General features: G+C 46.4%; 1 protein-coding gene across 2 annotated transcripts in view; it reads right to left on the bottom strand.

Moving 5' to 3' along the window:
* The window catches only part of ITIH5 (inter-alpha-trypsin inhibitor heavy chain 5), a 93,720-nt gene that overhangs the window by 61,221 nt on the left and 10,787 nt on the right, over window positions 1–21,712 (bottom strand). Inside the window, exons 2-3 of one of the 2 annotated variants that reach the window (XM_030216641.1) lie at window positions 19,448–19,777; window positions 9,947–9,991 (exon numbers count right to left, since the gene is read on the bottom strand). In XM_030216641.1, coding sequence (XP_030072501.1) covers window positions 9,947–9,991; window positions 19,448–19,567 — 165 coding nt within the window. In that variant the 5' untranslated portion in view covers window positions 19,568–19,777. Of the gene's footprint in view, window positions 1–9,946; window positions 9,992–19,447; window positions 19,901–21,712 lie in introns of those variants that run through there. The other variant, XM_030216640.1, reaches the window with a different exon arrangement.

The raw sequence follows: 21,712 nt of genomic DNA, 5'->3' as shown, positions 1-21,712 counted from the left end.
TCATTGCCAGGGAATGTGGTAAAGGCAGTTAGCTTAGCGGGGTTTTAAAAAAGGTCTGGACGGCTTCCTAAAGGAAAAGTCCATAGACCGTTATTAAAATGGATTTGTGGAAAATCCACTGCTTATTTCTGGAATAAGCCGCATAAAATATTTTGTACTTTTTTGGGGATCTTGCCAGGTATTTGTGGTATTTGTGACCTGGATTGGCCACTGCTGGAAACAGGATGCTGGGCTTGATGGACCTTTGGTCTGTCCCAGTATGGCAACACTTTTGTACTTATGTGCTTGGGATTCTGCATGGAATCTTGCTACTCTTTGGGGTTCTACATGGAATGTTGCTACACTTTGAAATTCTGCATGGAATCTTGTTATTCTTTAGAATTCTAGAATCTTGCTGCTCTTTGGGGTTCTACATAGAATGTTGCTACTCTTTGGGTTCTGCCAGGTATTTGTGACCTGGATTGGCCACTGTTGGAAACAGGATGCTGGGCTTGATGGACCTTCGGTCTGTCCCAGTATGGCAACACTTTTGTACTTATGTGCTTGGGATTCTGCATGGAATCTTGCTACTCTTTGGGGTTCTACATGGAATGTTGCTACACTTTGAAATTCTGCATGGAATCTTGTTATTCTTTAGAATTCTAGAATCTTGCTGCTCTTTGGGGTTCTACATAGAATGTTGCTACTCTTTGGGTTTCTGCCAGGTACTTGTGACCTGGATTGGCCACTGCTGGAAACAGAATGCTGGGCTTGATGGACCTTCGGTCTGTCCCAGTGTGGCAATACTTATGTACTTATGAATTAGTCCCTCATACAGCATCTATCATTTTATTTCTACTCTCTCTCTCTCTCGGCCATCTTTCACTGGAATCAGCTCCTGATGAGCCTTGAAAATGTCCTCTTTCCTCTCCAAACCAGTACAACACCGAAGAACCATCTTTACAAAAGTGTCTTTACAAGTCACTGACCCTCTTCCCTCAATAAGTTTGTATCATTTATCCAGTATACTAACAACTTACTTCCAAAACCATTTTTGTAACTGTATGCATGAACAAAATCAACCAGAGTGAATCCAGTAGAATTAAATAATAACAATTTATAACAAAATGTTTGAGTGTTTTCACTGCCATAATAGCAGTTAATTAAACACAGAAACAAAGACCATGATGGTGGATAAAAACCATATGGCCTGACTGTAACGCATCATAAACTACCGAGAAAGGCTTAAGCTAAATCCAGAATCCAGCCTGTCCATTCATACCACCTGCTCAGCTCAGAACAAGTTCCAACCATCTCTGCTTTGCTGGAAATAACACCAGTTTCTTCACTCAGATTTTGCAAGATTTCAAAAACGGGTTTAGGGAGGAATGAAACGGAAAGGATCATATGATAGAGGTTGTTAAAATGCATACCTGAATTTTTAAATATAACATAAAGGGCAAAGAGACTAGGGAATACACAAATTTGTCTAGATACTGTTTTGGTAAAATGTACTTCCATGCATTTTTCAAAAGTGATCTAAACCAGTTCAAAATCCACTTCTTTTTTTTTTTTGAAGATCCAAGATCAGGAAAACAATCTTAAAGAAAATAAGAAAAACTCAAAATGGTTAATCTTACACTTCACATTTTCTGAGGGAGGAAGGTTAATCGGTTATTGCAGCCGGTACAGTGGTAACTGAAGGAAGTTGCTGCAGAGGATTCTTCGTCTGTTTCCACAAACTCTTATAATTTCTTAGGTTCAGACAAATAAGTAATAAGGAAATAAAACACTTACAAGGGAATCGCGCTAGGAAGGTCCCACCTAGGGCAATGATTCCTGGCTTAAAAGCCAAGACTTCACACCTCCCAGTCTGCGTTTCCCTTGATGTGTCAGGAAATATATTCATCTTTGAACCCAAAAAACTATCAACCATGTATCGGAAATACAATTTCAAAACGTTGTTCCTATCTAAATCCAAGACGAAAGTCACTAATAATATAACTCTATCTATAACTTCTGAATTTTCCAAAATGTCGGTTAAACTTACATCTCTTTTCTCTGATAAAGAAGATTTTAAAGGAAATATAATTTTAGTCACCAAAAGGTGGCTATCAGCAAAGTATCAGAGAAATATTTCTTCAAGAATTCAGTAGCTGATATATAGGATATTATAGGTAAATGTATCATTCTCAAGTGCACTGATTCTGGCTCAATCCATGCAGGATCACTCTTTTGTGGATGGATGGTAATGAATGGCAGGCTGTGGACCAGAGAGACCAGGGATTCAATCCCGTTGACACACCTTTTGGTCTCAGACAAGTTACCAAAACCACAAGAATACCACTAGAGGTCACAGTGGCCATTTTTTAAATGAAGCCACTAGGGGCAGAAGTAAATGAGGTTGGGCCTGCCCCAATTGCCCCAGTGGACTACCAGGGATTAAAGTAGGCCTGGAGAGGCCTGTTCAAACTGAGGGGGGTTGGACACCATGTTGGTGGGGGGGGGGGGGGGGGAAGGTAGATCAAAAACTATGTGTAGGGGCATCAGAGACTGTGTCGAGAAATGGAAGGAGAAAGGATCGGACACCATGTTGGGGGCAGAGGGTAGATCAGACACAGTGTTGAGGGGTGGAGGGGGGATCAGAGACCGTGTTGAGGAGTGGATTAGACACAATGTTGGAAGGGGGCAGAGGTTAGATCAGATACTGTCGAGGTGTGGATGGGGGAAACAGAGACTGTGTTGAGGAATAGGAGGAGGAAGGATTGGACACAATGTTGGGGGCAGCGGGTAGATCAGAAATCCTGTCAAGGGAGTGGAGAAGTGGCCTAGTGGTTAGAGCACCAGTCTTGCAATCCAGAGGTGGCCGGTTCAAATCACACTGCTGCTCCTTGTGATCTTGGGCAAGTCACTTAACCCTCCATTGCCTCAGGTACAAACTTAGATTGTGAGCCCTCCTGGGACAGAGAAATATCCAGAGTACCTGAATGTAACTCACCTTGAGCTACTACTGAAAAAGGTGTGAGCAAAATTAAAATAAATAAATAGGGGGTGGAGGGGAGATCAGAGACTGTTAAGGAGTAGAGGGGGGATTGGACACCATGTTGGGGGCAGAGGGTAGATCAGATACTGTTGAGAGATGGATGGGGAATCAGGGGACCTGGAAGTTATGTGCGTGCTGGCCCATATTCACTGCCAGCATTGGCAAAGCCAACTGGGTCCTACATTCTATCAGGGCAGCCTCATAACTCTCAGCTCCTCCCCTGCATCGTCCCTGACCTACCCACTTGAAACATAACCAGTGAGTGGCACATTGAGTGGCACTGCCCGGTTACATGCTGCTGAATATTGGGGGTTAGGTGGCCACATGTGATGTAACCAGGCAAAATCCTCTCCTGCCCAATTAAATCCCTTTGACGATCGGGCGGTATGTTCTTAGTGCCTGCGAACATTTCTGAAGGGAGGTTTTTGGTCAACTATCGAGGGGAAGTCTATTCCAAAGCAACAGGGCAACTCTTTAAAGCAAGAGAGGTTATCTTAAACTTTACCTCACTGTAGGAAGGAATAATGAGACATTGTTGAGCCGAGAGTAGAGGGGATAAGTACATTACTGCGAAGCGAAGGAATGCCTGTGTAGGTGAGTTTTCATTTTTAATGGATTGTGATACGAGTCAGGGTGCCCCTCCTGACAGCCCTATCTATGTGTGTGATTGAACAGCGTGGTGTGGGGGACAGCGTGTGAATATATGTGTGTGTTAGAGAGACAGAGGGAAACGTCCTTGATTTACAGTGCTGTCTATCCAGCACTTTTGATAAGCACCAGTTTCACGTAAAAAAAAGATTTCTAAAAAAATTATCCTTTGAAAGGTGTATCGTGAGTCAAGTATTTATTCTTTCATGCACAGAACAAGTAAAGTTTTAGATTTTTGGCATACAAGTATATACCGCATTCCTGGGAAGAGCAGATTACGGAACCTTAAAGCAAACTCTTGACGAAAACGTGAAACAAAATGAGACATCATTGGAGAATGTGCAGCCGTCCCAGTGGCCTTTTCTCTCAATTCCCAACAAGTTGCAAGCTCTGTTTCTCTTTCTAATCGCTGCCTTTCCCGTGGATTCCCTACAGATGTTTACACAACTTTTTATTGCTTTCCATTTCTGAAATGCAGATGTGCACTTTGGTTCCAGAACACTGCAGACAGATTTTATTACAGACCTTAAGTGATTCGATAGCAAACATGAAGACGGGATGCATTTTGCAATAAGCCAAAGGAATTCTAAAGTGGCCTGCCCGCAAAAGGACCTTTGTTCTAGCGCCTTTGATTTAGATAACTGTACAAATTCCTGTCCCCACCTCCTCCTGGGTCTATCCTACTACCCAGGGAGATGGGCTTTGGTTGTACAGGAACACAGCCAGGACTAGATTAAAGCATAGGTAAGCAAGGCATGTGTCTAATGCTCAGACATTTAGGAGGGCCTTGTGCTTCAGTTAGCACCCCCCCCCCCCCTCCCAAAGGCCAGCTCTTGGAGAGATTCAGAGTGAATAATACCCAAAACTGGCACATGGGGCCAAACCTGGGAACTTTCCAGGCCCTAAAAATAGTACATTTACTGTGCTTGGCTTCCTTTTTCTCTGTGTAGGCTAATCACTGAGTGGTCACTAGGATAAAGGCTGCAGCATCTCTGACTGGGTAACCAGACAGTTGGATCAAGGGCATGCTTAGATTTTTGGAGCCTTTGATACAGTTCCATGTAGGCAACACAAACAAACTGAGTGCCCTCAGTATGAGCTCTAAAGCGACTGACTGGATTAGAAACTGGTTGAGTTGAAGGTGACATGGTGCAGTGGTAAATGAAACACATTCTGAGGACAGGGACATTACAGAGGGATTCTTGGTCTGGTTCTTTTTAACATTTTTGTAAGCCAGGTCAGGTGATATTGTAGAAGAGTCGTCTGCTAACGTTTGCAACTTTGTGGTTGATACCAAAATCTGCAATAGAATTTGGCGACTAAGATCTAATGCTAAAGAATGCAAGGTCATGATTGGGACTGCAAAACCCTGAGGGAGCAGTACAGTACAGGGGGTGAAGTACTCCTGTGCAGGAAAGAGGCGCGGGACTTGGGTGTGATCGTATGTAACAGTGGCGTAGCTACATGGGGCCAGGGGGGCCTGGGGGTCTGTAGATTTGACCCTGGACCCCCCTGCCGATGACCCTCTCGACCCCCCTCCCACCGCCAACCCTCCCCCGCCGTCGCTGTGGGCTACCTTTGCTGGTAGGGGACCCCAATCCCCGCCCGCCGTTGTCCTTTTCTTCCCGCAAAGGCTTTGTTCTGTTTTTGATGTCCTGCACGTTGTACGTGCTTCGTTCTGTTTCTGTAAGTCTGACGTCCTGCACGTTGTACGTGCAGGACGTCAGACTTACAGAAACAGAACGAAGCATTGTAAATCAGCTGATCTGCAAGGCTTCGTTCTGTTCTGTGAGTCTGACGTCCTACACGTACAAGGTGCAGAACATCAGAGACAGAACGAAGCCTTGCACGGGAAGAAGAAGACCTCGGCTGGTGGGGACTGGTGTCCCCCGCCAGCAAAGGTAGGCGACGACGGTGGGGGAGGGTTGGCGGTGGGAGGGGGGTCGAGAGGGTCGTCAACGGGAGGGAGGGTCGTCAAAGTTGTCGGTGGTGGTGGTGGCAGCGGCGGTGGGGGGGAGTCGGCAATGGCAGGGGGGTTGGCGGCACCGGGGGGGGGGGGCTAAAATGTGCCCCCTCACCTCGGGCTTTGGACCTCTCTCCCGCCGAAGTCTGGCTACGCCCCTGGTGTGTAATGACCTTAATGTGGCCAAACAGGTAGAAAAGGCAACGGTGAAAGCTAGAAGGATGCTTGGGTGCAGAGGGAAAGGAATGGCCAGTAGGAAATGCCTCTGGTGAGACCTCATTTAGAATATTGTGTACAATTCTGGTGACGGCACCTTCAAAAAGAAATAAACAGGATGGAGTCGGTCCAGAGGGCGGCTACTAACATGGTCAGTGGTCTTCATCATAAAGCATACGGGGACAGACTTAAAGATCTCAATATGTATTCTTTGGAAGAAAGGTGGGAGAGGGGAGATATGAAAGAGACATTTAAATAGACGTAAATGCACAGGAGGCGAGCGTCTTTCAATTGAAAGAAAGCTCTGGATTAAGAAGGCATAGGATGAAGGTGAAAGGGGATAGATTCAAGAATAATCTAAGGAAATGCTTCTTTACAGATAAGGTGGTAAATGTGTGAACTGCCCTCCTGATGGAGATGGTGGAGAAAGCATGGGACAAGTACATACTCTAAGAGAATAATAGTGTGGAAGGGCAGACTGGATAGGCCAAATGGTCTTTATCTGCCATCATTTTTCTATGTTTCTATGCAGTGCCATAGCGAGGGCGGCTGACACCCGGGGCGGGTCGCTGCTGCGCACCCCCCCCCCCCCGGGTGCAGCATGGCGCCCCCCTATCTCGGCGCGCACCCCCTTCCCCGGACCACATTCTTACTTCAATTAGGAAGCGAGCGAGAGAGCTGATCCGCCCCCGAGTGCACGTCGCTGGAAGCTGCGTCGGCTCCGCTGGTTCCTTGCTCTCTCTCCCCTGGAACAGGAAGTAACCTGTTCCGGGGCAGAGGGAACAGGGAACCAGCGGAGCCGACACCCCCCAGCGGCGTGCACCCGGGGCAGACCGCCCCACCGCCCCCCCCCCCTTCCTACGCCACTGTTTCTATGGAAGGGAGGAAGCTCTGGGGTTATTACTGTACCTACTTCCCCACCTCTCACTTCTAATTACTTCTGCCTACTGGCCAGAACCATAGAGCAACAAGAGGTGAGGAAGCCCTTTCTCGGTCTCTTGTATGGATTATGGGGAAAAGAGGTGGGAGGATGTCAAGAAAGGGGAGGGAAAGCTAGAGTGTAAGTGTGGGAGGGGGCAGAGAGAAGAGGGAGTAAGAATGTGTCAGGGGGGACTGAGAAAAGAGAGCAAGAAATTGTCTGAGGTGGAAATAGTCGAGCGGGGGGGGGGGGGGTTGAGCAAGAGTGGGGGGAAAGGAAAGGAGCAAGTAAGGGAGGGAGCAAGAGTGGGGAAGAGAAAGAAGGGGATAGGAAGGGGGAGAGAGGATTGAATAAGGATAAGATAAAAGCTAGGGGAAAGAGGACCAAGGATGGCAGGAGGAGAAAAAGAGGACCCTGGGCGGGGTGGGGGGGGGGGGGACGGAATAAGAAGGAATCCAAGGTAGGAGGATGGGATATACGAAATGGAGGAGACAAGAGAAAGAGGAGAGAGAGGTGGAAGAATAATGAAAGGGTAATAGGGAGAGAAGCCAAGAAAGACAAGGTATTACTACTACTACTACTACTATTTAGCATTTCTATAGCGCTACAAAGCATACGCAGTGCTGCACAAACATAGAAGAAAGACAGTCCCTGCTCAAAGAGCTTACAATCTAATAGACAAAAAATAAATAAAGTATTAAAGTATCTACTTCTAAAGGAAAGAAAGAAAGAAAGAAAGAAAGAAAGAAAGAAAGAAAGAAAGAAAGAAAGAAAGAAAGAAAGAAAGAAAGACTGATTAGAAAAGGAAAAAGGAAGGACACAAGAGAGAGGCAGAAAACAAAAAAGGAACAAAAACAAGGATCCAAAATGAGGACACAAGTAATGGTGAGCCAGAAAATCAAGCGAGAGACGCCAAAGGTGTTGCAAACTCTTGTGTTATCTGATAGAGAATATTAATTTATTTGTATTTATTTATTACATTTGTATCCCACATTTTCCCACCTATTTGTAGGCTCAATGTGGCTTACATAGTACCGTAAAGGCATTCGCCAAGTCCGGTAGAGAAACAAATACAAGGTGATAAAGTCGAATATAGGTACATGTGTTTCAGGTACAATGGGGATCGAGGCGAAGAGGTTGTCCAATACGATCTTTGGTTTTGTTGTGTTGCAGTGTGTAGGTGGTTTTGTTGGGTCGGTGGGATATGCCTTTTTGAACAGGTTGGTTTTTAATGATTTTCTGAAGTTTAGGTGGTCATATGTTGTTTTCACAGCTTTTGGTAATGCGTTCCATAGTTGTGTGCTTACGTAGGAGAAGCTGGATGCATCGACTGCTCTGTACTTAAGTCCTTTGCAGTTTGGATAGTGAAGGTTTAGGTATGTTCGGGATGACCTGGTTATGTTTCTGAGTGGAAGGTCTATAAGGTCTGTCATGTAGCCTGGGACTTGGCCATAGATGATTTTGTAGACCAAAGTGCAGATTTTGAAGGTGATACGTTCCTTGACTGGGAGCCAGTGCAGTTTTTCTCGGAGGGGTTTGACACTGTCGAATCGCGATTGGCTGCTGTGTTTTGAGTGGTCTGAAGTTTCTTTGTGAGTTGTTCTTTGCATCCCGCATAGATTCCGTTGCAGTAGTCTGCATGGCTTAGTACCATTGATTGTATTAGGTTACAAAATGAGTCCCTCGGGAGGAAAGGTTTTACTCGTTTAAGTTTCCACATTGAGCGGAACATTTTCTTTATTGTGGAGTTCACTTGGCTTTCGAGCATAAGATTGCAGTTGATTGTGACGCCAAGTATTTTCAAGTTGTCTGAAATGGGGAGGGTGTGTTCTGGAGTGGTTAATGTTGTGGGTTTGTACGTATTGTGTTGAGATGAGAGGATGAGGCAGTGCGTTTTTTCAGTGTTCAGTTTCAGTTGAAAAGAATTTGCCCATGAGTCATGATGTTCAATCCAAGTTTGATTTTGTTGGTGATTTCTGTTAGATCGTGTCTGAAGGGACAGCCACATTAGGGAATCGTACAACAGAAGACTTATGTTATGTCCATTACATACTTTAGTTTTGTTGTGTTGCAGAGATCAGGCATTTATGTTGGATTGGTAGGGTATGCCTTTTTAAACAGGTTAGTTTTTAGTTTTTTTCCGGAAGTTGAAAATGAAATGAAAGTAGTTCCCAGGCTGGAAGAAGGGAGAAAGTCTGTTCCCACCTCCTTCTTGCTGATCTCAAGGAAGCAGAACAACCTGGAGTCCATCATACTTCCTGCATGTTCCTCACATTCCTAAGCTCCAACGTTTCACCATCATGCCAGTGTGAACCCTCATCTCCGGCTATAACCATAGCCAAGACAGTGGCAAGAAGTAGGTAGGAAGGGTGACTGCCAGGAGTGCCAAGCTGGGGGGGGGTGAGGAGGGGACCACAAGACCCTTTTGAGCCCATCTGTGACTCATGGACATACTACTATTACTACTTATCATTTCTATAGCGCTACAAGGCATACGCAGCGCTGTACACCAACACAAAAAGACAGTCCCTGCTCAAAGAGCTTACAATCTAGATAACACAGGAAAACAGACAGAACAATAAGGGTAAGGGAATAACATACAAGCAAAAATAGAAGGAACACCGAAAGCAGATCATTTTACCTATTAAACAATTCTTGCATTTTACTAGCTCATATGCCACTATTATTGTGCATGCATCAACCTGACAGGCAGTGGCGTACCAAGGGGGGGGGGTGGGGGCGGTCCGCCACGGGTGCACGCCGCTGGGGGGGTGCCATGCGCCTGTTGGCCGAGTCCGCTCGTTCCCTCCCTGCTGCTCCCTCTGCGCGGAACAGGTTACTTCCTGTTCCGGGGCAGAGGAAGCAGCAGGGAATGAGCGGACTCGAAGCCGACAGGCACGCGGCACCCCCCCCCCCCCCAGCACCTGGGGGAGGGCGCATCGGTGATCCGCCCTGGGTGTCAGCCAGCCTAGGAACGCCACTGCTGACAGGAACCCTCAGGTAAAGGAAAGGTTAGGAGGAGGGAGAGACACAGAAGTTCTGGATTAATTAAATTAACATCTGCTGAAATTAAAACAGGAACAGAAGGTCGCACTGAAACGTTCTGTGCCAGAAAGATGATGAAAAATCCACAAGTGCCAAAAGAAGAAGCGGGTTTTCCGCCCTGAATCATACATACCCGTCGCTGCTGGAAGTACGCTTGTCGAGGAACTCGCCGGCCCACCTGCAGAGTCCAAAAACAGCCTTCAACATTCTTTCTTACAAATACTATTTTACCATACTGTTGCCAAATAAAAATTGTCTTGTACCACCAACTTCATGCCTTTATACCAGTGCTTCTCACCCAGAGGCACAGTTCCATCAGGTTTTCAGGATATCCACAATGAATATGCATGAGACAGAAGGCAAGACACACAAACCTATCTCATGCATGTTCTTTGCGGATGGATATGTGCCTTAATGACTGGGTTGAGAAGCCCTGGTTTATTCCTGTAATTGTTTAACCTGGTTGGAACATGTGTGGGATAAAAACAAAGGAATCCAGTTTAGAAGGAATGGATCTACAGAATCTTAGCGGAGATTGAGTGGCAACGCCGGTAATTGAAGAGGAAAACCAATGCTGGTCTGCGCCTTGATTGTGGCTGAATAGATATGGATGGGCTGGAGTGTAAATTTTAAGGGGCTTCGACGTTAACTTCAGAACTTTTAGTACAGGAACAGTGCTGGGTAGACTTCTACGGTCTGTGCCCTGAGAATGGCAAGGACAAATCAAACTCAGGTCGTACCATGTAAATGAGTTTATCCTGTTGGGCAGACTGGATGGACCGTACAGGTCTTTATCTGCCATCATTTACTATGTTACTCATTGGGGTTCTACATGGAATGTTGCTACTAATTGGGATTCCGGAATCTTGTAACTCTTTAGGGTTCCAGAATCTTCAGAACTTTTAGTACAAGAAGAGTGCTGGGCAGACTTCTACGGTCTGTGCCCTGAGAAAGGCAAGGACAAATCAAACTCGGGTATAAAGTATCACATACCATGTAAAATGAGTTTATCTTGTTGGGCAGACTGGATGGACCGTACAGGTCTTTATCTGCCGTCATTTACTATGTTACTATTTAATGTTACTCTTTGGGGTTCTACATGGACTGTTCCTACTAATTGGGATCCCGGAATCTTGTAACTCTTTAGGATTCCGGAATCTTCAGAACTTTTAGTACAAGAAGAGTGCTGGGCAGACTTCTACGGTTGGGCAGACTGGATGGACCGTTCAGGTCTTTATCTGCCATCATTTACTATCCAGCTTATAATCGAAAGTAATCGCCGGCTATTTCCCGACACAAATCGGGATATGGCCGGCGATTTCGCAAAAGCGGCGAAAAGCGTATAATGGAAAGCTACATTTGTGATAGCTTCACCGCTTTCCCTTCGCCTCGCCGGCGAAAGTTCAAAGGGGCGTGCTGGCGGCGAAGCGAAGGCGGGACATGGGCAGGCTTGGGCGTGGCTACCAGATGGCCGGCTTTCGCGGATAATGGAAAAATAAAACCCGACGATAAGCAGTATTTCGCCGGATTTACTTGGTCCTTTTATTTTCACGACCAAGCCTCAAAAAGGTGCCCCAACTGACCAGATGACCACCGGAGGGAATGGGGGATGACCTCCCCTTACTCCCCCAATGGTCGCCAACCCCCTCCCACACTAAAATTATTAAAATACAAACCTTTTTTGCCAGCCTGTATGTCAGCCTCAAATGTCATACCCAGACAGCAGTATGCAGGTCCCTGGAACAGTTGTTGTTGGTTGCAGTGGACTGCAGAAAGGCAGAGCCAGGCCCATCCCCCCCCCCCCCCCCCACCTGTTCCACTTGTGGTGGGTAATGTTGAGCCCTCCCAAACCCCCCAAAACCCACTGTACCCACATGTAGGTGCCCCCCTTCAGCCCTTAGGGCTAGGGTAATGGTGCACACTTGTGGGCAGTGGGTTTTGGGGGGGATTTGGGGGACTCAGCACACAAGAGAAGGGTGCTATGCACCTGGAAGCTAATTTGGTTGTTTACAAAAGATGTTTGAAGTGCCCCCTAGGGTGCCCGGTTGGTGTCCTGGCATGTGAGGGGGACCATTGCACTACAAATGCTGGCTCCTCCCACGGCCAAATGCCTTGGATTTTGCCGGGTTTGAGATCGCCGGCATTTTTTTCCATTATTGCGGAAAAACAAAAGTGGCGATCTCAAACCCGGCGAAATCCAAGGCATTTCGCCGGCCCACACCGTATTATCGAAAAAAAGATGGCCGGCCATCTTTTTTGAAAATACGGTTCTGGCCAGCTGTTGCGGCGCCGCCAAAATAGATCGCCGGCGATCAATTTCGCCGGCGCCGTTCGATAATGCCCCTCTATGTTACTATGCCCTGTATCACCACTATTAACATAGTAACATAGTAGATGACAGCAGAAAAAGACCTGCGCGGTCCATCCAGTCTGCCCAACAAGATGAACTCATATGTGCTACTTTTTGTGTATACCTTGATTTGTACCTGTCATCTTCAGGGCACAGACCGTATAAGTCTACCCAGCACTATCCCCGCCTCCCAACCACCAGCCCCGTCTCCCACCTCTGGCTCTGCCACCCAATCTCGGCTAAGCTTCTGAGGATCCATTCCTTTCTGAACAGGATTCATTTATGTTTATCCCACGCATGTTTGAATTCCGTTACCGTTTTCACTTGTATAGCATACTTCCAGATGGAGGCAGCGCTGCAGAGGCGCACACCCCTTAATTCTAAATAGTACAACCGTACGTTAGGTGCCAGTTCTGCGTTTAACTTTTGGTGCATAACTGCACATACAAGCATACAAAAAAAGTCTCCCAGTAAAGTGTAAAGAAAAAGTCCACATTTTATTCACCAGAACGAAGAAACTCATCCACATGTTTGCATATAGGAAACGAGAAAGTAAACGACACTTCTCAATACTGCATCAGTTTTTAAAGGGCCCCTGGTGCTTAAAATTCAAAGCACGAGCAGGATATTCTCGACACTGCTGTGCAGATACCAACGGGACCCGTTTCACCCAAAAATATACGGCTTCATCAGGGTCTCAAAGTTTACAGGCAACCGATTTTGCAGTTTGCTGTGTAAGGAGCAAAGACAGACGTTCGTCTCGGCGCAGCAGTGTCGAGAATATCCTACTTCTGCTTTGAATTTTAAACACCAAAGGCGCTTTAAAAACCGATTTTGCATTGGGAAGTGGCGTTTACTAGCTCATTTCCTATATGAATATATGTGAATGAGTTTCTTCGCTTTGTCATCAGCAAATTTAATTACCTCACTAGTTACTCCCATCTCTAGGTCATTTATAAATATGTCAAAAAGCAGCGGTCTCAGCACAGACCCCTGGGGAACCCCACTAACTACCCTTCTCCATTGAGAATGCTGACCATTTAACCCTAGTCTCTGTTTTCTATCTTTTAACCAGTTTTTAATCCACAATAGAACGCTACCTCCTATCCCATGACTCTCCAATTTCCTCTGGAGTCTTTCATGAGGTACTTTGTCAAACGCCTTCTGAAAATCCAGTACACAATATCAACCGGCTCCCCTTTATCTACACGTTTGTTCACCCCTTCAAAGAAATGTAGTAGATTGGTGAGGCAAGATTTCCCTTCACTAAATCCATGTTGACTTTGTCTCATTAATCCATGCTTTTGAATATTCTCTGTAATTTTGTTCTTTATAATAGCCTCTATCATTTTGCCCCTGTCTTGTCATTTGCGGGACAAAGACCGTAAAAGTCTGCCCAGCACTGTCCTCACATTCCAAATTACTGGAGTTTTATTTATTTATTTATTGCATTTGTATCCCACATTTTCCCACCTATTTGCAGGCTCAATGTGGCTTACAGAGTTTGGTTGTGACATAATCATTCCATGATATCAGATACAATTAGTAATGTATAAAGATTAGGTGAGGTAAGAGAGAAGGAAGGTGTTAGGCAAGATATAAGGTGGACTGTAATAATTGGGTGAGTTGGTGAGGTAATTTTGTAAGGCTATGGGTTCTCTTTGTAGGCCTTGTTGAATAGATGTGTCTTCAGAGATTTACGGAAGTTAGTTATGTCATCAATAGCTTTCAGGGCTGTAGGTAGAGTTTCCATCAAAGCTCTCTCCAGTCCATCCTAAACTGGATCGCTATATGTGGGACTCAGACTGTACAAACCAGCCCAGCACCGGCCTTGGTTGATACAGCCAGATTCGCCATCGAAGTACCTCTCGACATGCAAACACATTTGCAACCCTTTAAGTTTTTTCTGTCATTCATTTTCTAATTAGAGATCCTCTGTGTTCATCCCACGCCATTTTGAATTCTGCCACAGTTTTTGTCTCCACCACTTCCCTCGGGAGGGCATTCCAGGCATCAACCACCCTCTCCGTGAAAAAGAGTTTCCTGACATTACTACTCTATAACGAGAGGTCATCCCGCAGTGCCCTTTATGGAATAGCGCTGGGTACCTATAGAGGGTAATCTTCTGTAGATCGCTGAGATGATGCCTGCTAAATACAAGTTCTACCGTGTTAGAATACTAGTGTAAATCCACAGTCGTGCACCTAACTGTAGATGTGAGAACTTACACTAGTTCAAAGTCTGGTGTGCAGCTGAGCCTATTCTAAGTGCTGGGCATCCCTCTGACCTGCTCATGCACCTTCCAGGTCCATGACCTCTTGGAGTTGCACGATAGATTTTGTGCATACAATTTCTAGAATCCCAACTAAAGGCAGTTATGCACATAACTGCTAATTAACGCCAATTAGCATCAGTCAACACCAATTAGAGCCAATGATTGGTAATTAATGCCAAATTAGAAGCTAATTATTACATAACTGACCCAATTCTATAACTTGCATGGCAACTGTACACTCTAAGTACAAAATTGGGCATGCAAGTTTAAGGAATTAGGATAGACCCCCAAATTCAACATATGGTGCCTTAAGTTGTTAATGACCTATGCGTGTCAAATGCTACTTCGTCCGCGCTTGATACGCACATCCGAAAATAAAAATTATTTTTTTGGATGCGCATATCAGACATGCGCCAAAAATAAAATTACCGCAAGAGCCTATCCCATATTGTTGTGTGTCGTTATCAAATGAAAATGAGCAGAAAAACCCTGAAAAATCAAGTTTTATTGTTTGCCACTTTTTCAGTAGTAGCTCAAGGTGAGTTGCATTCAGTTAGACTGGGCATTAGCTATTATCCTAAGCTCTGATTGGATGGACCTTCCCTGCTGTTCTGACTTATTAAGGTTGCTGTTCCCCACCCTAGGTTAATCGTCTTTCAAAAAGATGGACTATAAATCCAAGCAAACTAATTCAGAAGTTGGTGTTTGCAGTGTGGGCTGTAAATTAGACATGAATTCTCCTGCCGATGTACAGCTGAGCTGAGGCAGCAAAGCATGGAAGTGGAAGCTCGGGCAGAGCGGCTTCAGATGGAGGATGGTTTTGTTGCCGTTAGTAACCACTCCACAGTTGGGCAAACACAGCCAGAGGAGGTGGAATGATTTCCCAGGAATGTCTGCCCGGAATTACAGGGATCCACCACCACCGACACCCAGCAACGCTGCTTCTCCCGGACCCAAGCTGCAGTCATAGGGCATGAGCCTTTCAGCAAACTTGCATTGGGTGCAATGTTATTTCTAGACATTTCAAATACTGAAATTAAATGTTTCAAATCCAGGCACCTGAAGGTAACCACACGATGCACTAGAACTCGTTCCAAAGCGCCTGGATCTCAGCAGTGAGAAAATGTGCCATGGAAGGATGTATGAGAAGCGATGGAGGCCATAGCCTAAACCCTCCATACACTCCCCACCCCCACCCCCCAAAAAAATTATATGTATAAGCCTGCAATTGTAAAGGTTAATATACATTTATTGGAATTTATTGGTTCCATGTGACTCTAAGGAAAAATCCCACTGCTGGGACTCTCAGAAGGCAAAGAAGTAAAGAAGATGGAGACCCAGTATTGAAAATGACTGTTCTACTGTGCTGTTCAATGTTTATATTTTTGACACTATCAGGCTTATTTTCGAAAGAGAAGGACGCCCATCTTTCGACACAAATCGGAAGATGGGCGTTCTCATAAGGTCGCCCAAATCGGTATAATCGAACGCCGATTTTGGGCGTCCCCAACTGCTTTCCGTCGTGGGGATGACCAAAGTTCATGGGGGCGTGCCGGAGGCGTAGCAAAGGCGGGACTTGGCCATGCCTAACACATGGGTGTCCTCGACCGATAATGGGAAAAAAAAGGGCGTCCCTGATGAACACTTGGACGACTTTACCTGGTCCTTTTTTTCTTACGACCAAGGCACAAAAAGGTGCCTGAACTGACCAGATGACCACCGGAGGGACTCAGGGATCACCTCCCCTTATTCCCCCAGTGGTCACTAACCCCCTCCCACCCTCAAAAAAATTTTTTTTAATATTTTTTGCCAGCCTCAAATATCGTACAGCAGTATGCAGGTCCCTGGAGCAGTTTTAGTGGGTGCAGTGCACGTCAGGCAGGCGGACCCAGGCCCATCCCCCCCTACCTGTTACACTTGTGGTGGTAAATGTGAGCCCTTCAAAATCCACCCAAAACCCATGGTACCCAGATCTAGGTGCCCCCCTTCACCCATAAGGGCTATGGTAGTGGTGTACAGTTGTGGGAAGTGGGGTTGGGGGGGGTTGGGGGGACTCAGCACACAAGGTAAGGGAGCTATGCACCTGGGAGCAATTTGTGAAGTCCACTGCAGTGCCCCCTAGGGTGCCTGGTTGGTGTCTTGGCATGTCAGGGGGATCAGTACACTTCGAATGCTGGCTCCTCCCATGACCAAATGGCTTGGATTTGGTCATTTCTGAGATGGGCGTCCTTGGTTTCCATTATTGCCCAAAATCAGAAACGACCAAGTCTAAGGATGACCATCACTAGGGGTGACCTAAATGTCAAGATTTGGGCGTCCCCGACCGTATTATCAAAATGAAAGATGGCCGCCAATCTTGTTTCGATAATACGGGTTTCCCCACTCCTTCGCCGGGACATCCTGCGAGGACATCCTCAGGAAAACTTGGGCACCCCTTTCGATTATGCCCCTCCATATCATGTTAGTTCTACTTATAGGACTAAGGGCTCCTTTTACAAAGGCATGCTTGCGGTAGTGTAGGCGTGGGTTTTGGGCACGTGCAGAATCATTTTTCAGCGCACCTGCAAAAAATGCCTTTTTAAATTTTTGCTGATAATAGACGTGCGGCAAAATGAAAATTGCCATGTGTCTATTTTGGGTCTGGGACCTTACTGCCAGCCTAGTGGTAAAGTCTCACACGGTAACAGAGCGGTAATGACCTACGTGTGTCAAATGCCACTCGGCACGCGCTCGATAGGCACATCCAAAAATAACAATTATTTTTCGGACACGTGTCAAAAATGAAATTACCGCAAGAGCCATGTGGTAGCCGGGTGGTAACTCCATTTTGGCGCATGTCGGGCATGTGTAGACGCTTACGCAGCTTTGTAAAAAGACCACTCAGTTTTCCATCTCCAAGTTTACCTCATTAATTGCATTTATAATTATATTTGATCTTTTCACTATAAAAATTGTAATTTTGTTGTCAAGCTGTGCACTGCTTTGGGTAAATCTCTTCATAAAGGTGGTTAATAAATTACAAGAAATACCAGCAGAGTGGGTAGAAATCATTCTTCAGCACTGGGGTGGGGGTGGCGGACACAGAGATAATACGTAGTGAAAACGCTTTTTGCTGAGGTGCCAGCCCTGCAGACTGCCTGCCATTAATCTATTCATTCTAATATTTGGTGAAACCCAACATCATTTCTCAGGGGTCCTTTTACAAACTTGCGGGAAGCGCTAGCGCATGCTTACCATACCTTAAATGAGCTTATCGCTGGATGCACTCGGGCATCCTGCAGTAAGCCCCAAATTCGCGTGCCCTACCCCGCACTATAAAATATTTTTTATTTTTGGGTTGAGGGGTGGTGTCTGGGGGACGGAAAGTGGACACATTTGCGCTAATCAGTTAGCCCGTCAACATTACTGTGCGCTAACTGATTAGCGCAGGATTATCCCATGAGCATACAAAACGGGTGGTGGTAAACGCGCACGCGGTCATTGTTTTTAATGGCTGTGTGCCGATAGCAACATTAGCGAATGAGCATAAATAATGAAAATAGAAAAGTGACCCAAACCCCAGAGCTTCTAGATTTTAATTTGAAGCTTCAGCATACTGGTCACGCTGCTTCCCACATTTACAAATACCTTCTTAGCAAATCCCGCACTAAATGTACAGGATTGCGTAGATGTTGGGAGGAAGACATACAGCAACCTATATCCGATAAACTGTGGGAACAGCTTTGGAAGTCCCTCTTCAGATGCTCTAATTCTTCTACTATACATGAGTAACATAGTAGATGACGGCAGAAAAAGACCTGCACGGTCCATCCAGTCTGCCCAACAAGTTAACTCATATGTGCTAATTTTTGTGTATACCCTACTTTGATTTGTACCTGTGCTCTTCAGGGCACAGACCGTATAAGTCTGCCCAGCACTATCCCCGCCTCCCAACCACCAGCCCTGCCTCCCACCACCAGCTCTGGCACAGACCGTATAAGTCTGCCCAGCACTATCCCCGCCTCCCAACCACCAGCCCCACCTCCCAACCACCGGCTCTGGCACAGACCGTATAAGTCTGCCCAGCACTATCCCCGCCTCCCAACCACCAGCCCCGCCTCCCACCACCGGCTCTGGCACAGACCGTATAAGTCTGCCCAGCACTATCTCCGCCTCCCAACCACCAGCCCCGCCTCCCACCACCGGCTCTGGCACAGACCGTATAATTGTTGTTATGTTGTGAGCTCTTGCTTATATTTGTATCAAAAATCAATAAAAGAAATTAAACACAAAAAAAACAAATGGCCTTAGCATGCAAGAAACCCCCATGTTAGGATGTGCTAAGGCCACTTTGTACTGGTCACTATTGTTAGCTTTCTTTCATGTCAGTCCCAGGGTTGCTCATTGCAGTGAACTGTGTCCAGGATCCGAGAGGTACAGAATCACATCCTATGCCGACCATCACCGTGATCACTGGCTCTCTGCCCTCTCCATTCCCAACCCCTTGATCCTGTCAGAGCAATGAGGACTCAATCCGAACCCCCTCAATAGTTCTTATGGTGCTGGAGGTGAGGTACAGACTGCTGGGTCGTGTTTCCACTCGGTACCAGAACCCCTGATCTGCACTGGTAGAGGCTGTTCCCGCAGAAGCACAGCTGGGCTCTTCCATTAAAGGGGCGGGGGGGGGGGGAGGGGTACGGAACCGAATCAAGAGGTTAGTTGTAAATTAGGGAGATCTGCTGAACCTTTTCGTCTGCTACCTGCCAAAGTTAACCAGATGGCTCGCTACACTTTAATGCTTTTACCCCCCCCCCCCCCCCAAAGGTTTGTTTGTTTTTTTAATTTGGTTGTCCAAAATGTGGGCAAATGAGAGAAAAATCAATCCGTACTGCAAACACGTCCAGCCCAAACTTTTCCAACCCTCGGTTAAAAAGATGCCAGAAAACCCCTATCAAAAGATCGAACCCGGGATTAACGCGCTAAAAATCGCAAGGCAGGGTTTGCGCTTCAAACGCAAAACGAGTACTTACCGCGCCTGGGACGTAGGTGTCCATCATGAGCCCTTCCAGGTCCCCCTCCGGGATCTCCAGAGCCTCCTCTCCGGGGGAGACGGGCAGAAAACAGCAGAAGCAGAGCAGCAGAAGGATCATGGCTGCAAGATGTGATGCGTCTGCAGAACGGGATGGGGTGAAGAAACCCCGGTCCTGGAAGGAGAGGGTTGGGGCTGTGAAAGAGTGTGCAGAAGCTTAAGGAAGAGACTGGCTCAGATCCTCTCTTCTCCAGGCTCCGAGTAAAGTGCAGAGACACCAAGGAGGGGCAACCAAGGCTCTGCAGATCCTTCCTGGGACGTAAGGAAGTTCCTGGTCTACTTAGCAAAGGAGAAGATGCACGTTTCCAGGTGAAATGTCTGGGCGCTTGGCTTCAGATTTAGAAACCCCACAGTCCATCCTTCTGCTGTCCGACCGTGGCTGCTGACTCCCGGTTAGCCCGAGCCCCTTGTGTTTTTGGAATAGATCCTGCAGGAAGGACAGAAGGAGAGCAGCAGTCCCAGCCCTCTTCCCCTGCCCACGGGTGGGGAGTCCGTCCGGGAGAGTGTGCCAAGGGCAGTGGAAGGGGCACCAGCTCTCAGCTCTGAGATTCAGCTGCTAACCAGGGTTAAGGGGTGACAGCAGAAGCCCTTCCAAGGTGCTCAGCTCAGCAGGTGGGAACTTGCAACATAAAAGTGGCTGTCAAAAGAGAAGGGAAATACTTTGGATCACTGTGAAAAAGAGAGAGAGGGTCGATGCGGAGTGTCTGTTTACGCTTTCCAAAAATACTAGGACAGGGGGGCATGCGATGAAACCGATTCAAATCCCACTGCTGCTCCTTGTGACCTTGGGCAAGTCACTTAACCCTCCACTGCCTCGGGTACAAACTTAGCCCTCCTGGGACAGAGAAATATCCAGAGTACCTGAATGTAACTCACCTTGAGCTACTATTGAAAAAGGTGTGAGCAAAATCTAAATAAAATAATCAATATTAAATGAGGGAAATTTGGAAATCTAACACACCAGAAGTATGCACATTTAACAACACTGCAGAACAATCATATAACAGAAATATGATAAATGTTGGTATAATACAAACAAAACCATAACAGACAGCATGGGAGGATATTCCATTTTTGGTGTACACTCAAAACACGCGGTAGAAAGTATTTTCTATTTTCTACCGCGTGGTGCTTACCCAGTGGTAATCAGCAGTTTACGCATGTTGAACGCTTACAGCCCGGTTAGCGCACTAGACCTTACCACTAAGTCAATGGGTGGTGATAAGGTCTCAGGTCAAAAATGGATGCGCTGGTTTTAATTTTGCCAAACGTCCATTTTCCAATACCAAAAAAAGCACCTTTTTTCCAGGCATGCTGAGGAAATGGACTGGCGCACGTCCAAAACACGTGCCTTCACCTGCGCAGGCCACTTTTAGGCATGCCTTAGTAAAAGGGTTCCCTAATGAACCCTGATAGGTACGGACAGGGAGAGGGATCTTGGGGTGTTAGTATCTGAGGATCTGAAGGCGACGAAACAGTGTGACAAGGCGGTGGCCGTAGCTAGAAGGTTGTTAGGCTGTATAGAGAGAGGTGTGACCAGCAGAAGAAAGGGGGTGTTGATGCCCCTGTACAAGTTGTTGGTGAGGCCCCACCTGGAGTATTGTGTTCAATTTTGGAGGCCGTACCTTGCGAAGGATGTAAAAAGAATTGAAGCGGTGCAAAGAAAAGCTACGAGAATGGTAAGGGATTTGCGTTACAAGACGTATGAGCAGAAACTTGCTGACCCGAACATTTATACTCTGGAAGAAAGGAGAAACAGGGGTGATATGATACAGACGTTCAAATATTTGAAAAGTATTAATCCGCAAACGAACCTTTTCCGGAGGTGCGAAGGCAGTAGAACGAGAGGACATGAAATGAGATTGAAAGGGGGCAGACTCAAGAAAAATGTCAGGAAGTATTTTTTCACGGAGAGAGTAGTGGATGCTTGGAATGCTCTCCCGCAGGAGGTGGTGGAAATGAAAACGGTAACAGAATTCAAACACACATGGGATAAACATAAAGGAATCCTATTCAGAAGGAATGGATCCTAAGGAGCTTAGCCGAGATTGGGTGGCAGAGCTGGTGGTGGGAGGCGGGGATAGTGCTGGGCAGACTTATACGGTCTGTGCCCTGAAGAGGTCAGGTACAAATCAAAGTAGGGTATACACAAAAAGTAGCACATATGAGTTTGTCTTGTTGGGCAGACTGGATGGACCATGCAGGT

The sequence above is a fragment of the Microcaecilia unicolor genome, chromosome 10 (genome assembly GCF_901765095.1).
Source record: "Microcaecilia unicolor chromosome 10, aMicUni1.1, whole genome shotgun sequence".
Lineage (NCBI taxonomy): Eukaryota > Metazoa > Chordata > Amphibia > Gymnophiona > Siphonopidae > Microcaecilia > Microcaecilia unicolor.
The sequence above is the reverse complement of the archived record's forward strand: the minus strand, read 5'-3'. Positions and strand labels throughout refer to the sequence as shown.